This window comes from Vipera berus (assembly GCF_964194415.1).
Source record: "Vipera berus genome assembly, chromosome: 2".
Lineage (NCBI taxonomy): Eukaryota > Metazoa > Chordata > Lepidosauria > Squamata > Viperidae > Vipera > Vipera berus.
Window position 1 is genome coordinate 284,226,071 of NC_138203.1, and position 17,073 is coordinate 284,243,143.

The window sequence follows — 17,073 nt, forward strand, 5'->3', positions numbered from 1 at the left end:
GGCTTAGCGGGAGTGGGCGGAGCAACGTTGACCGGGGATACATACATCGGGTTCAGGAGAAGAAGGCTGATTGCCTGGGAAGAGGAAGGAAATGCTTGTGTTTTCGTGCGAGCTCGGGGGAATTGCGGGTGTGTGCGTGGGTCGTTGAACTTCCTCTTGCAGCCCACACTCTTCGCGGTGCTCCAGTGTCGGGCAGGTGCCTCAGGTCGCCTGGTGTCCCGTTTCCAGGCTCCGGATCCCCACCACCACCACCACCACCACCCGAAGCCAGACGAGGGTTAGTTCGCAAGGAAGGGAGTTTCTTGGGTCATCCCGCATCATCCCTAAAAAATTGCTCTCTGTGCGCTGCGTTTCAAAATACCCTATATAACAACCGTGGCTCTTTTATGACTCATGGACTTCAACTCCCAGAATTCCTCAGCCAGCTATGCTGGATCAGGAATTCGGGGAGTTGAAGTCCATGAAGTCATTAAAAGAGCCAAGGTTGCCTACCCCTGCCCTATAGGGTTGGCTTATTAGTTATTTATTAAATTTATTTGCCACCCATCTCACCTCCAAGGCGGCACTGGGCAGATTACAAGGTTAAAAAGCAATAAAGCTATACAACACATATCCTTCCGAGGTAGGTAAAATGAGGACTCAGATTGTTGGGGGCAATAAGCTGACTTTGTAATAATGCTGTTTGCCCCCCCCCCCCAAAGCCCTAATAAGCAGGCATATACATAGAATGAAGGCTATTGCTAAGCACATTGATTTGTGCTTTAGATAGTAAGCCGCCCTGAGTCTTTGGAGAAGGGCGGGATATAAATGGGATTAAATTTTTTTATAAATTATGGTAAAAAGAGGGGAGGTGGGAGGGAACAAGATGTGCAGGGGGTGAATTGGGTGTGCTATTAGTCCATCAATGAGCAAGTCCCAAATGTCTTTGTACTGTTTGAACAATACTGTGTCTCTTCCTTGGAAGCAGAAGTTGTGGTGTGTGTGTGTGTGGGTTTAAATACATGTTTTTAAATCATTGAGGCAAAACGTGCGTGGCTTTTTCTCACATACAGGTCTTTCATAAGATCATAAAAGGGTCAAGGAGCAAAACTTGAAACAAGTAAGTTTCGAGTGGCAGATGATGATTGATGATTTTTTTTAAAAAAAACTATTATTATTACTATTATTCTCCTCATCTTTCCTATTACTTATCCTTATCTTATGACTATGTGGCTTGTATCTTAAAATTTATATTTTTATAGTTTTATAATTTATATTTTTAATATCCTAGTATGATTTATGTGGTTTGCTTAGCTAGTATTCTATGACTATCACTAAGTGTTGCACCTTATGATTTATGATGAAGTATTGTATTTTACCATTTATGATGAATGTGTTTCATGTTGTTTATGATCATGATGAATTTAGAATAGAATTTAGAATAGAATAGAGCTGGAAGGGACCTTGGAGGTCTTCTAGTCCACCCCCCACCCCACTTAAGCAGGAGAACCTATACCATCTCAGCTAAGTGACTGTCCAGTCTCTTCTTAAAAATCTCCAGTGATGGAGCGCCCACGATTTCTGGAGGCAAAGTGTTCCACTGGTTAATTGTCCTCACTTTTAGGAAGTTTCTCCTTAATTATTGTGTATTGCCCTGTTCACCGCCCTGAGTCCTTCGGGAGAAGGGCGGTATAGAAATCAAATTATTAAATTATGATTAAATTAATTCGAGGTTGCTTCTCTCTTTTATCAGCTTCCAATCGTTGTTTCTTGTCCTGCCCACTGGAAGGGAGGCCTCTCTAGGAAAACTCTCTCTCTTACCCTTTCCGAGGCTTCTGTTCCGCCGGAAAGGAGAATCGGACGCGAGCCTTAGCAGGAGGAAGGTAGGTGAGTCGGGTGAGACTCTATGGAAACAGAAGGGAAGTAGCCGCCCGGCCGCTTCACGGCAGCTCTCCGTCTGCCTCTCGGCGCCTGCAGCGATCCAGGGACCCTGCCTGGGTGTCGGGAAGGCGCTTCGGATGGCTGCGTGCTCCAGCTCTGGGGTCTTCCCTAACCCCGGAGGATCCTCCTGGCTGCTGGAGGGGCGTCGTGCCTGATTGTTGGTCTGATTGCCCCTCCCCCCCTCTCTCTCTCCTATATCTCTCTCCTATCTTTGTCTGTCTGTCTGTCTGTCTGTCTATCTATCTATCTATCTATCTATCTATCTATCTATCTATCTATCTATCTATCTATCTATCTATCTATCTATCTATCTATCCCTATCCCTATCCCTATCCGTCTTATCTTTATATCTCTATATCTATCTATCTGTCTGTCTATATCATCTCTCTATCCTATGTCTGTCTCTCGCTAGCCTCTATCTATCTATCTATCTATCTATCTATCTATCTATCTATCTATCTATCTATCCCTATCCCTATCCCTATCCGTCTTATCTTTATATCTCTATATCTATCTATCTGTCTGTCTATATCATCTCTCTATCCTATGTCTGTCTCTCGCTAGCCTCTATCTATCTATCTATCTATCTATCTATCTATCTATCTATCTATCTATCTATCTATCTATCTATCTATCTATCTATCTATCTATCTATCTCTATCCCTATCCCTATCCCTATCCCTATCCCTATCTGTCTTATCTTTATATCTCTATATCTATCTATCTATCTGTCTGTCTATATCATCTCTCTATCCTATGTCTGTCTCTCGCTAGCCTCTATCTATCTATCTATCTATCTATCTATCTATCTATCTATCTATCCCTATCCCTATCCCTATCCCTATCCCTATCCCTATCCCTATCTGTCTGTCTTATCTTTATATCTATCTATCTATCTATCTATCTATCTATCTATCTATCTATCTATCTATCCCTATCCCTATCCCTATCCATCTTATCTTTATATCTCTATATCTATCTATCTGTCTGTCTATATCATCTCTCTATCCTATGTCTGTCTCTCGCTAGCCTGCATCTATCTATCTATCTATCTATCTATCTATCTATCTATCTATCTATCTATCTATCTATCTACCTATCCCTATCCCTATCCCTATCCCTATCCCTATCTGTCTTATCTTTATATCTCTATATCTATCTATCTGTCTATATCATCTCTCTATCCTATGTCTGTCTCTCGCTAGCCTGCATCTATCTATCTATCTATCTATCTATCTATCTATCTATCTATCTATCATCTATCTATCCCTATCCCTATCCCTATCTGTCTTATCTTTATATCTCTATATCTATCTATCTCTGTCTATATCATCTCTCTATCCTATGTCTGTCTCTCGCTAGCCTGCATCTATCTATCTATCTATCTATCTATCTATCTATCTATCTATCCCTATCCCTATCCCTATCCCTATCCCTATCCCTATCCCTATCCCTATCCCTATCCCTATCTGTCTTATCTTTATATCTCTATATCTATCTATCTGTCTGTCTATATCATCTCTCTATCCTATGTCTGTCTCTCGCTAGCCTCTATCTATCTATCTATCTATCTATCTATCTATCTATCTATCTATCTATCTATCTATCTATCTATCTCTATCCCTATCCCTATCCCTATCCCTATCCCTATCCCTATCTGTCTGTCTTATCTTTATATCTATCTATCTATCTATCTATCTATCTATCTATCTATCTATCTATCTATCTATCTATCTATCTAATCTATTTATAATCTCTATCATCTCTCTATCCTACGTCTATCTTTCTCGCTATCCTATCTCTATATCTATCTGTCTGTCTATCCTCTCTCTCTTTATCATCCCTCTCTGTCATCTATGTCATCTCTTTCATTTGTCCATCATGTCTGGAGGTTTTTAAGAAGAGACTGGACAGCCATTTGCCTGAAATGGTATAAGGTTTCCTGCCTGAGCAGGGGGTTGGACTAGATGACCTCCAAGGTCCCTTCTAAATTATTATTATTATTATCTATCATTATCTGCCTATCTATCATCCCTCTCTCCCTCCCTCCCTCCCTCTCTCTTTCTCTCTCTGAAAGAAGCAAGGAAAGGAATTTAATCCTGGGAGGGAGGGTGATAATCCGCAGTCAGTGGCCTAGATTTCTTAACTCTTTAGCCAGTGGACTGCTGACCATCACAGGCAGAGGAAAGCCAAGCAGATTCCTGCATTCCACTCAGAATTCTCCACTAAGAACAGACTTAAGTAAAGCTACAAAGAAAGGCCATATATTGAAGATGGGAGCAGAGGAAAACCAATGTGTTTTTTTCCAAAAGGCAACTGGATTTTTCTTGTTTTTTCCCTTTGAAAAAGTTTTGCTTTTCATATAAGAAGCTTCTTCAGAACTGGACCCAGAAAGACCAGTTGCTTTTTGGAAAAAGCACCTTTGGGACAACCATGATCTGGATGATTGAGAATCTTCGAAAAGAAATGATAGATTTAAGAAAGGAATCAAGGTATTTTTGCTGTTTATAACGTAAAGTACAAAAACACGAAAGCAAATAGGAGAAATAAGGGAGGAAAAGGGGAAAAGAGAAGTGCAGAAAAGAAGGGAGAAAAAAAAGGCACTGACTTCAGAGTTACTCTGGTGCAGTAGAATAAAACAGTAACATCAAACCTCAACTTTTTACTTTCACATAATAGTATAAACTAGCCATTTCTATAACAACAAATGTATCTAATCAGTAAAACTCAAAATCAGTTTTTTTCCACCTCAAGCACAAAGTCCAGAAGTGGCTTCCAAGTAGAAACAAAAGTAGTGTTTTTTTTTTCTTTAATCAAAGCAGTCAGTTTAGGCATTTCTGCTAATTCCATCAACATTTGCAGCCATACGTCCACTGTGGGGATCTAAATGTTTTTCCGTTTTTGTGCATAAAGTATTCTTGCTCCCGTCAAGATATATGATGATGATGATAACTTTATTGTCACTTTGAATGTACACCAATCGGCATACATCAAAATGAAATTTCGTTGCATACAGCTCTCAAAGGGTCACCACCTCCGATATATACTCCTTGTTCGGGGCCCGCTCAAATTTCACATTGTCCATTTTAGTCTCTAGGGAGTGAACGATGGCAAACAGGACAGATGGAAATGGGGCTCCATGTGGATTAGCCCTCAAGTTAGCTTGTATTCTGCCAACCTCGCCTTCTTTCCTTTTTCTGATCCTGACTCTTCCACCCTTTCCTTAAAGAGGCCTTGCTTCTTTTCGCACCTGGAGCACGCTGCTGCCGCTGCCACCAACTCCTCCAAAAGCCTCTCTCTCTTCCTCTGGGCCTGCCGACAGCCTCATCCAGTTCCTTCACTCCATAAGCTCCAGGTCCTCTCCTCCTCTGCCTCCTCTGGAAACAGCCCTGATTTGCAGTAGAATCCATCACTGGGCCAGCAGTCAGATCTTGCTGCTGGTAGAACAAATTCAAACAGCGCTAACGACTTTTAACGGTCTCACTGACAGTTCCAAAACAACTAGAAACTCGCCAGGCCAGCAAAGATTGTCGGTCGTATGTCATATGTTACCTTAGTTCCACCATGTTGCTCAAACACGTTAAAATCAAAATTCCATTTGCCCCCCCCAATCTTAAAGTGAACATAAAAATAAAACCAGAAGCTTTTCTTTTGGGTTTAATGGAAACAAATTTGGAATCATGGTATTTAATAACTACCATAAATTTATACCATGACAAATACAGTAGAATCAGCAAACTTATCAGTTTCAAGAGAATATTGGCAACAGGACACTAGTGGGACATGGATGCAATGCGCAAAGGCAAGGCAAGATATACTTTGATCAGAAAATTGTTCATAAGTTAGGATCTTATTTTTAAATGGTAATTGATCTTTCAGGTGGAGGAGCTATTGGTGGAGGCTGTCTTGACGGATTCAGAGGGGAAAGGAGATATATTCAACCCGTCAGCTGTTTTTAAGAATTTCTGTGAAGAGCACCTCATTATTTAAACCAGGGGGTCTTCAAACTTGTCCCTTTTATGACTTGTGGACTTCAACTTCCAGAATTACAGCCTGGCTGAGGAATTCTAGGAGTTGAAGTCCACAAGTCATAAAAGGGACAAGTTTGAAGACCCCTGGTTTAAATGAAGGTTTCTTCTGAGAAGCCCAGGCTCCTTCCAAATAATCACAAATGTCTGTTTTACAACAGATCCTAAACTTGCCTGTATTTGTTGGTAGGTCAGCCTAGAGCTTCTTCACAAGGCCTTTCAAATTTCTATTTCCCCACTTTTCTCTCACAGGAACAGAAGGACATTGATGGATATCCCCCAGATGTTTCCTTTTTGGGATGGAGGAGAAAAAGCAGCTGGGCCTCCAACTCAGGTATTTCAAAAGAGCAGGGGACAAATTCTTCTTATGGGACTCAACATCGAGACCCCAAACTAATTCTGGTTGATCTACTTTTAAGACTGTTGTGGAGATACAAAGAGAAAGGGACATACCCTATTGACTAGCCTGGGAGGTTAATACTGAGGAATGTAATTAATTTAGACAGGGGGCCGTATCGCTACCGGGAGGGCCATCTCCGCTACTTGCAAGCGGTGAGGCGCTCTGACCCTCTGCTTCTTCCCCGAGGTTCCGGGAGCGAGGATGTGCAGCCTCCTGAGCTCCGGCTGGTGTATCTGAATGCCAGGTCCGTGGTTAACAAAGCTCCCCTCGTTAGGGATTTAGTTGAGGGTGAGCATGCGGACCTGGCCTGCATCACGGAGACCTGGTTGGGCCCAGAGGGTGGGGTCCCTTTGGTTGACCTCTGCCCACCAGGCTTCCGGGTGCTGCACCGGCCACGAGCTCAAGGTAGGGGTGGGGGAGTGGCGGTTATTATTAGGGAGACCTTATGTCCGCGGGAGACCACCGTTTCTCAGATAGTCGGGTGTGAGTCTCTCTTTGTGAGATTTGGTTCTGGGGCGCAGTTGGGTTTGCTGCTGGTGTACATTTCGCCTAGTCGTACAGCGGCAGCCCTGCCCGAGCTGCTCGATATCCTCTCAGGGTTGGTGGTTGAGTTTCCCAAACTTATAGTTTTGGGAGACTTCAATCTACCATCCCTGGGAGGCTCATTTGAGCTAGCTCGGGAGTTCATGGCTTCCATGACGGCCATGGACCTGACGCAAGTAATTTCTGAACCAACTCATGAGGGAGGCCACACTCTTGACCTGATTTTTTTATCTAGACGGTGGTTGGATGATCTTGGTGGGGGCTCTCCATTTATTATGCCCCTGTCATGGACCGATCATCATCTCCTGCGGATGGTCTTCCGTTTTGCCACCCCCCGCCGTGGGGATACGGAGCCAATTAGATGGTACCGCCCCAGACGCTTAATGGATCCTGATAGATTCCAAGCGGCGCTGGGGTCCCCACCTGCCTCCATTGCTCACAGCTCGGCGGATGCCTTAGTGGAAACCTGGGAAAGGGCAGCCACTGAGGCACTTGACCGGGTTGTACCCTTGCGGCCCCTGACCCGGCGCAGATCCCAGCGAGCTCCATGGTTCTCCGCGGAGCTCCGGGAGATGAAGCGTCGGAAACGGGGCCTAGAGAGCTGTTGGAGGTCGAGCCGATCCGAACCCGACCGGTTGCGGTTAAGAACCTATATTAGGTCTTATCTCGCAGCGATGAGGGTGGCGAGGTGTAATTACTTCTCTACCCTCATTGCGTCCGCAGATAATCGCCCGGCCGCCCTGTTTAGGGTGACTCGCTCACTTCTTAATCAGGAAGTGAGGGAGGATCCCTTGCAGGGTCGTGCCGAGGAATTTAGTCAACATCTGTCGGATAAAATCGCTCGGATTCGGACCGGTTTGGACTCCAGCTGGGCAGAGTCAGGCGATCAGGACACGGGCGGTCTTGTCAATGTTATCTGGGAAGAGTTTGATTCTGTGACCCCTGATGAAGTGGACAGGATTATGGGGAGGCTGAGCTCCTCCACATGTTTGTTGGATCCGTGCCCTTCCTGGCTGGTTTATGCAGCTAGGGAGAGGACACGAGGCTGGCTCCAGGCGGTTATATCTGCTTCTTTGAGTGAGGGTTATTTCCCCACCGTCTTGAAGGAGGCGGTGGTGAGACCTCTCCTCAAGAAGCCTGCCTTGGACCCAGCTGTATTGAACAACTTTCGTCCAGTCTCCAACCTTCGCTTTCTTGCGAAGGTTGTTGAGAGTGTGGTGGCGCATCAGCTCCCTCTGGCCCTGGATGAAGCGGATTATCTGGACCCCTACCAATCGGGTTTCAGGCCCGGGTACAGCACGGAGACGGCATTGGTCGCTCTGGTGAATGATCTCTGGAGGGCTCGGGACAGGGGATATTCCTCTGTCCTAGTCCTATTAGACCTCTCGGCGGCTTTCGATACCATCGACCATGGTATCTTGCTGCGGCGTCTCAGGGGATTGGGAGTGGGAGGCACAGTTCTTCGGTGGTTCTCCTCCTATCTCCTGGGACGTTCGCAGTCGGTGTTGGCAGGGGGGCAGAGATCGGCCCCTAGGTCTCTCGTTTGTGGAGTTCCTCAGGGGTCGGTTCTCTCGCCTCTCCTGTTCAACATCTACATGAAACCGCTGGGTGAGATCATTCGTGGTTTTGGAGTTGGGTATCATCAATATGCCGATGATACCCAACTTTTCTTTTCGACCCCAAACCACCCCAGTGATGCCCTCGCTGTGATGTCCCGTTGCCTGGAGGCGGTTCGGGTCTGGATGGGGAGGAACAGACTTCAGCTCAACCCTGACAAGACTGAGTGGCTGTGCATTCCGGCATCCCAGGACATTCAAAATGTTCCATCTCTTTCTATGGGGGGTGAGCTCTTACCCCCCGTGGATAGGGCTCGCAACTTGGGAGTCCTCCTAGATTCACCCTAGAAGATCATGTAGTGGCCGTGACTAGGGGGGCTTTTGCCCAGGTTCGCCTGGTGCGCCAGTTGCGGCCCTATCTGGACCGGGATGCCCTGTGCACGGTCACTCATGCGCTCGTGACCTCTCGCCTTGACTACTGTAATGCTCTCTACATGGGGCTTCCCTTGAAGACCACTCGGAGGCTCCAACTGGTACAGAATGCGGCCGCGAGAGTTGTCTTGGGAGTTTCCCGGTACTCCCATGTTACACCTTTGCTCCGCGAGCTGCATTGGTTACCAGTTGTCTTCCGGGTGAGGTTCAAGGTCTTGGTTATGATCTTTAAGTCCCTACATGGCATGGGTCCGGGTTACCTCGGGGACCACCTGCTGCCGGCTTCAACTCCCCTCCGCCCTGTGCGTTCCCACAGAGAGGGCCTCCTCAGGGTGCCTCCGGTCAGGGAATGCCGACTGGCGGCCCCCAGGGGGAGAGCCTTCTCTGTGGGTGCCCCGGCTTTGTGGAACCAACTGCCGGTGGAGCTCCGGACGGCATCGGACCTCCGAACTTTCCGTCGTGGCCTGAAGACCCATTTGTTTGAATTGGCCGGTCTGGCCTGATGGGGGAGCTGGGTTTTAAATTGTCATTTTAGATTGCATTATTGTTTTTTAATTGGGCATTGATTTAATCTTTGTTTTAACTTTTGTATAGTACTGTATTTTTATTTATATGCCCTGTGAACCGCCCTGAGTCCCCAGGGAGAAGGGCGGTATATAAATTAAATTAAATAAATAAAATAAATAAATTTGTGGAAAGAGTTGGGGACTTCTCCTGTGTCTGTGGTAGTTTACCATAACTTTTCATGTATGAAAATAGCAAATTCTTTTGCTTATAAAAGAGTGCTAAAAATAGGTAATTGAAACAATATGGATTTTATACAAACTGCTATAGACATCCAGGGACACATTAGATTTAAAACAGTCGTGCAAAGTATAGATTTCTCATTTAAAAGAATAACATGCAGTCACTGGGCTAAATGTCTGCTGCAACAAAATGTTGCCAGAATAGAAAAGCGAAAGTTGTGAGAAAGTTAGGATGAGAGGGGAAATTCGTTCTCCGAGCTTGTGGAGAATGAACCTTCGCCCTCATCCTACGCCCAAGCTACAGATACTAGTTTGCTACTATTGCAAAGTTAGGATTTCCAAAGTCATCTCCAATGCTGAATTCTTGTACGAAGCAAATGCCAAGCATAGGTCTGCTGTTGGGTAAGACTGATACAATTTACTCAACCCAGGCAGATGGGGGAAAAGAATATTCATCCCCAAAGATCTCGGCTGTATCATACACAGTGCCCACCACTGTGTATGATACAGCCGAGATCTTTGGGGATGAATATTCTTTTCCCCCATCTGCCTGGGTTGAGTAAATTCAGCTGGTTCACACTACTTTGGCAGAATCGGTAGCTAATTTTTTGTTGCCCGGGCCCAGAATAGACTTCCGGAAGCAGCATCCACACAGAAAACCGGTTGGTCACATATTTGAATTCCACCACTGATCATACTGCATCACCAGTAAGAGCCTCTTCAAATGGAGTTCTGCTTCCTCCGTTCTCCAACCTGGATGCAGCTAAGATACATTTTGTACACTCAAAACAGTGGTATCTTTGCTGGGGAGCCCACCGTCGCAGTGACTAAACTTGGCGTCCAGAGACAAAGCTGAATTGAGCTATCCTACAATAACGGGTCTGTTTGGTCTGTGGCAAAATTGTGCTTTTCTGCTTTGTGAAAAAAAGGGAAGAAACATGGAAGGATTCCCTGGGATGCTCTGGTAAGGATTATTTTCTTTCTCTTTCAGATCTCTGTGTCTTTTGAAGAGGTTGCTGTGTACTTCACAGAAGAGGAGTGGGCACTGCTGGATTCTAGCCAAAAATCTTTGTACAAGGATGTCATGTTGGAGATTTCTAGGAATGTGGCTACTCTCGGTAAGACCCCTCTTTGTTCTAAGTTCAGTAAATTAGGCAGGGGGTTTTGTAGTCAGAAGTACGGTAATTGGATAAAATAATACTTTCTGGAGCATTAAAAAGGTAATAATAATAATGTTGGAAGGAATCTTGGAGGTCATCTAGTCCAACCCCCTATACCATTTCAGACAAATGACTGTCTAGTCTCTTTTTAAAAACTTCCAGTGTTGGAGCATTCACAGCTTCTGGAGGCAGGTTGTTCCACTGATTAATTGTTCTAATGGTCAAGAAGTTTCTCCTAAGTTCTAGGTTGCTTCTCTCTTTGGTTTATGGATTGTATGGATTTAAATTGTACCTTACACTCCCAGAATTGTTATCTCATGATGCAGTCTGTCCTTTTATCCTGACAAATGAGCCATAGTGGCGCACTGGTTAGAATCCAGTACTGCAGGCTATTTTTGCTGAATGCTGGCTGCTGGCAGTTTGATCTTGACCGGCTCAGGGTTGACTTCCATCCTTCCGAGGTTGGTAAAATGAGGTCCCAGATTGTTGGGAACAATAGGCTGACTCTGTAAACTGCTTAGAGAGGGCTTTAAAGCACTGTGAAGCGGTATATGAGTGTAAGTGCTATTGCTATTCTACTCTATTGCCATGGTGATGCAGTGGTTAGAATGCAGTATTGCAGGCTGACACTGCCTACTGCCAGAAGTTTGATCCTGAGCAACTCGAGGTTGAGACTCAGCTTTCCATCCTTCCGAGATTGGTAAAATGAGGATCCAGATTGTTTGGGGGCCATAGGCTGACTCTGTTAACCACTTAGAGAGGGCTGTAAAGCACTGTGAAGCGGTAGATAAGTCTAAGTGCTGTTGCTATTGCTATCCTTCAATATATTCCCTCATTTAGATTTCATTATTGCTCGGTATGATCTTTGTTGAACAGGGGCTGTTCTTTGAAGGCTTGTTTCTAAAAGACTGGCAAGAGCATTAATATTGTTTAGCATAAAAAAGATTGCTAGTTTCTTTCATGTATAGGCTGAGAAACAACTCCCTTTTCCTGCCATAGGTTCCAGCAAAGTTTGACGTGTTTGTTCCCCTTAAAGAGAGACATCTTAAAAGCAAGAAGTATAAGAAGGATTTTTCCCCAACATTAATTAGGTTTATTTTGACCAAGGAATACAAAAGACAAAAGAGGGAAACAATAATGATGAATTACAGATACAGTTAATGGATTGTGTTGCCTAGAAGCTGTCTCAGTTTCTGCATGTAATTTATAACAGAAATTTCTTTTCTCTTCAAAGGTTATGATCAAGAGAATGAGCATGACAAGGAGTCATGGGAAGTGCCATTGCAAACAATCAAACAGGAGGTGGAAGAACTGATTATTGAAAAGCAAGGGAAACAAAGAAAGCAAGACAGAATCTACTCAAAGAATGGAGAGGAGAAATTTCCTCCTCTATGTGTTGAACTCCATAACTTCCCTATCCAGGCAGATCTGAAAAGAAAGGGAAAATACCCATGGGAATGTGACAACAGAGATGAAAATAAATTTGATTTAAATAAATATTGCAAAACCCAGACTAAATGGAAACCATATAAATATGAACAGCATGAGGAAAACATCGATCTTCCCTTCCCTTGTAATTTACCTGAAAAATTCTGTAGGAAAAATAAGGCACGTACATTTTTAAAATCTGGAAAAAAAAATAGTCTGAACCACAGTCATCAGAGTTGCTCTGAAGAATTTCACCCAAAGCAGAAACCACATGAATGCTCTAAGTATGGGAACAGCTTTAGTAACAGCCATGTCCTTACTTTCCATCTAAGGACCCATATGGGTGAAAAACCATATAAGCGTGTGAAGCGTAATAAGACCTTCCCTAGAAACAGTATTCTTATTTGTCATATTGGTGAGAAACATCAACGCATGGAGTGTGAAAAAAGATTCATTGGGAACAAAGACCTTATTCATCATAAAAGGACCCATCTAAGGGAGAAGCCATATAAATGCATGGCGTGTGGAAAATGCTTCAGTAAAAGTATGCACCTTACTTGCCATCAAAGGATCCACACAGGGGACAAACTATATAAATGTACTGAGTGTGGAAAGAGTTTCTGTACGAATAGAGATCTTACAATACATAAAAGAATCCACACAGATGAGAAGTCGTATAAATGCTCTGAGGGCGGAAAGAGCTTCAGTAGTAGCAACACACTCATTTTTCATAAGAGGACCCACACATTTCAGAAACAATACGAATGCAGAGTTTGTGGAAAGAGCTTTCATAACAACAGTATTCTAACCCGCCATCAAATGATCCATACAGGGGAAAAACCGTATAAATGCTTTGAGTGTGGAAAGAGCTTCAGGTTGAACAGTGATCTTACAATACATAAGAGGATCCACACAGGTGAGAAACCGTATAAATGCATGGAGTGTGGAAAGTGCTTCAGTAAAAGTACGCACCTTACTTGCCATCAAAGGATCCACACAGGGGAGAAACCATATAAATGCCTGGAGTGTGGGAAGACCTTTAGTCAAAAAGGTACCCTTATTGCCCATCAAAGGATTCATACAGGAGAGAAACCATATAAATGCTTGGAGTGTGGAAACAGCTTTAGTCAGAGTGGTGCCTTAACTGCCCACCAAAGGATCCACACGAGAGAAAAATCATTCCAACACATGGATTATGGAAAGAACATCAGTACAAGCCTTCAGCTTACTTGTGATCAAAGGATCCACACAGGAGAGAAACCATCTAAACATTTGGAGGCTGGAAAGGACAGTATCCTTATGTCTCGCCAAATACTTCACATTGTGCAGAAACCATATAAATGTGTGGACTGTGGGAAAAATTTCAGCCTACACAGCATTTTTATAAAACATAAAAGAATCCACACAGGAGAGAAACCGTATAAATGTGTGGAGTGTGGAAAGAGGTTCCGTGAGAGCAGTAGCCTCATGACGCATGAAAGAATCCATACAGGAGAGAAACCATATAAATGTACTGAGTGTGGAAAGAGCTTCAGTAGAAATACTATTCTTACTCGACATCAAAGAATCCACACAGGGGAAAAGCCTTATAAATGCACAATGTGTGGGAAAAGCTTCAGTTTTAACAGCGATTTTACAGTCCATAAGAGAATTCATACAGGGGAGAAACCATTTACATGCACAGAATGCGGAAAAAGCTTTAATACAAGCCCTCAACTTACTTGCCATCGAAGGGTTCACACAGGAGAAAAACCATATAAATGCTTGGAATGTGGAAAGACCTTTCGCCAGAACAGCGCCCTTACTTTCCACCAAAGGATCCACACCGGAGAGAAACCGTATGAATGTATGAAGTGCGGAAAGAGCTTTCGTCAGAACAGTGCTCTTACATCCCATCAAAGGATCCACACCGGAGAGAAAATATATAAATGCATGGAGTGTGGAAAGACCTTCAGTCTCAAAAATACTTTTATAAAACATAAAAGAACTCATACGGGAGAAAAACCCTATAAATGTGTGGAGTGTGGAAAGAGGTTCCGTGAGAGCAGTACCCTCATGACTCATAAAAGAGCCCATACTGGAGAGAAACCCTATCACTGCACTGAGTGTGGAAAGAGCTTCAGTAGAAACAGTAATCTTTCTTGCCATCAAAAGATTCATAAAGGGGAGAAACCATATAAATGTATGGAATGTGGAAAGAGCTTCATTTTGAACCATGATTTTACCATACATAAAAGGATCCACACAGGTGAGAAGCCATATAAATGCATGGAATGTGGAAAGAGCTTCAGTAGCAGCAGTGCTATTACCTATCATCGAAGGAGCCACACGGGGGAGAAGCCGTACAAGTGCGCAGAGTGTGGGAAGAGCTTTAGTAGCAGCAGTGCGCTTACTTACCATCAAAGAATCCACACAGGGGAAAAGCCTTATAAATGCACAATGTGTGGGAAAAGCTTCAGTTTTAACAGCGATTTTACAGTCCATAAGAGAATTCATACAGGGGAGAAACCATTTACATGCACAGAATGCGGAAAAAGCTTTAATACAAGCCCTCAACTTACTTGCCATCGAAGGGTTCACACAGGAGAAAAACCATATAAATGCTTGGAATGTGGAAAGACCTTTCGCCAGAACAGCGCCCTTACTTTCCACCAAAGGATCCACACCGGAGAGAAACCGTATGAATGTATGAAGTGCGGAAAGAGCTTTCGTCAGAACAGTGCTCTTACATCCCATCAAAGGATCCACACCGGAGAGAAAATATATAAATGCATGGAGTGTGGAAAGACCTTCAGTCTCAAAAATACTTTTATAAAACATAAAAGAACTCATACGGGAGAAAAACCCTATAAATGTGTGGAGTGTGGAAAGAGGTTCCGTGAGAGCAGTACCCTCATGACTCATAAAAGAGCCCATACTGGAGAGAAACCCTATCACTGCACTGAGTGTGGAAAGAGCTTCAGTAGAAACAGTAATCTTTCTTGCCATCAAAAGATTCATAAAGGGGAGAAACCATATAAATGTATGGAATGTGGAAAGAGCTTCATTTTGAACCATGATTTTACCATACATAAAAGGATCCACACAGGTGAGAAGCCATATAAATGCATGGAATGTGGAAAGAGCTTCAGTAGCAGCAGTGCTATTACCTATCATCGAAGGAGCCACACGGGGGAGAAGCCGTACAAGTGCGCAGAGTGTGGGAAGAGCTTTAGTAGCAGCAGTGCGCTTACTTACCATCAAAGAATCCACACAGGGGAGAAGCCGTATAAATGTATCGAGTGTGGAAAGAGCTTTGGTAGTAGCAGTGCCATTACCTACCATCGAAGGATACACAGTGGAGAGAAGCCATATGAATGTATGCAGTGTGGAAGGAGTTTCAGTAGCAGCAGTGCCCTTACTAACCATCGAAGGATCCACACAGGGGAGAAACCATATGAATGCACGGAATGTGGGAAAAGCTTCAGCAGTAACAGTGCTCTTACTAATCATCTAAGGATCCACACAGGGAAGAAACCATACAAGTGCAAGGAGTGTGGAGAAAAGTTTAGATGGAGCAGTGACCTGACTTCCCATCAGAGGATTCACTCAGAAGCAAAACAGCATCCCACGGTCCCTTGATTACCATTTGCAATCTTTACTGCTGTTAGTGGGGAAGCCAGCAGGAAGTCTCAAATGGTGATTACATGACATCATGCTTAACAAACTTATATACATGATCACCATCCAGGAAAAACACAGCTTGGCTACCTGCACATTCCTTTTATCGATCAAGAGAGCAACTTTCTCATTCATAGTGAGCATGAAAAACTCTGCTATGAGAGAAAGAGAGAGAGAGAGAGAGAGGGGGGGGGAGAGGGAGAGAGAGAGAGGATAAGATGGTTCCAAAAGTGACAGAATACATTGTTGCCATTTCTGTAACAATTATATTCTCTTAGTGAATCTTGTTCAAAAAACACTGGGGAAGTTCTTGCTTCTTGTTAGGTTGGGCTGCCAATACCTTATCAATATAGTTTCGCTTCTGCGTGTCCTTATTCACATGCAAGGGCAGGGACAGCAAGTAGCCTAAGGACCTTGAAATTAAGGTCTCTTCTTAAGTCATCTGGAAATCCTATCCCTTCTGAGATGTTGAAGGCTGGGTTGTCTAAAGGCCTAAAATGTGTTATTCTTGGCTCAGCGGGTGGGGATGGGGAATAAAATAACCAGGGCGAAGCGTCTTTTGAAGGAACTGCCCCATCCGAGGGGCCCTGCAGAACCAAGACTGAGTTCTGGTGCTTTTGTAGCTGTCGCTACATTCCGACATTTTGAAATAGGCCATTAAAGAAATGTTTAGTAAGTATGGTGTGTTTTCTAAGAAATTTGTGTTTTTGCTGAGTCAGGAGATTCCTCAAAACCTTGGTGAGGTTTTCTAGGGCAGTGGGGGTTCTCCAAGGGGTGCCATTCTGCATCTTGGATGCATCTAAGTCACGTTTTGTGCCTTTACAACAGCAGCATGGAGGAGGTGGAAGGGGGCTTCTAGGTTCTAAGGACTATGGACTTGCAAGGACCTACGTCTGCCCTCTGACCATTTGGTCTGTTGCAAAGCTCAGTTTTTTGTTTTGGAAGTTTAGATGGAGAGATGTCCATCTTAAATTCTTGGTAGAATTTGTCTAACAGCAACACAGCAAGACAATGCTTTAGTGTATGTGCTCCTATACTTTGTGTGTGTGCACGCACGTCTTTCTGATTACCTGCACAATTAATTACCTTTTCTAGGATTTTCCCAGGTACTGATGACAAAGTGATTGATCTATATTGTCACTTCTTTTCCTAAGATAAAGACAGGAACATTTCTCTTATTAGCTCTCAGGCATATTACTG

The 17,073-nt window shown here is 43.9% G+C and overlaps 1 protein-coding gene across 1 annotated transcript; it reads left to right on the plus strand.

Annotated features, from left to right (window-relative positions):
- Positions 1-1,835: 1,835 nt before the first annotated feature.
- Positions 1,836-16,549, plus strand: LOC308661147 (uncharacterized protein). The gene is made up of 4 exons (XM_081315940.1): positions 1,836-1,862; positions 6,201-6,282; positions 10,617-10,743; positions 12,020-16,549. The coding sequence occupies exons 2-4, from the start codon at positions 6,217-6,219 to the stop codon at positions 15,832-15,834; spliced, it is 4,008 nt and encodes a 1,335-aa protein (XP_081172066.1). The 5' UTR covers positions 1,836-1,862; positions 6,201-6,216; the 3' UTR covers positions 15,835-16,549.
- The last annotated feature ends 524 nt before the right edge of the window (positions 16,550-17,073 follow it).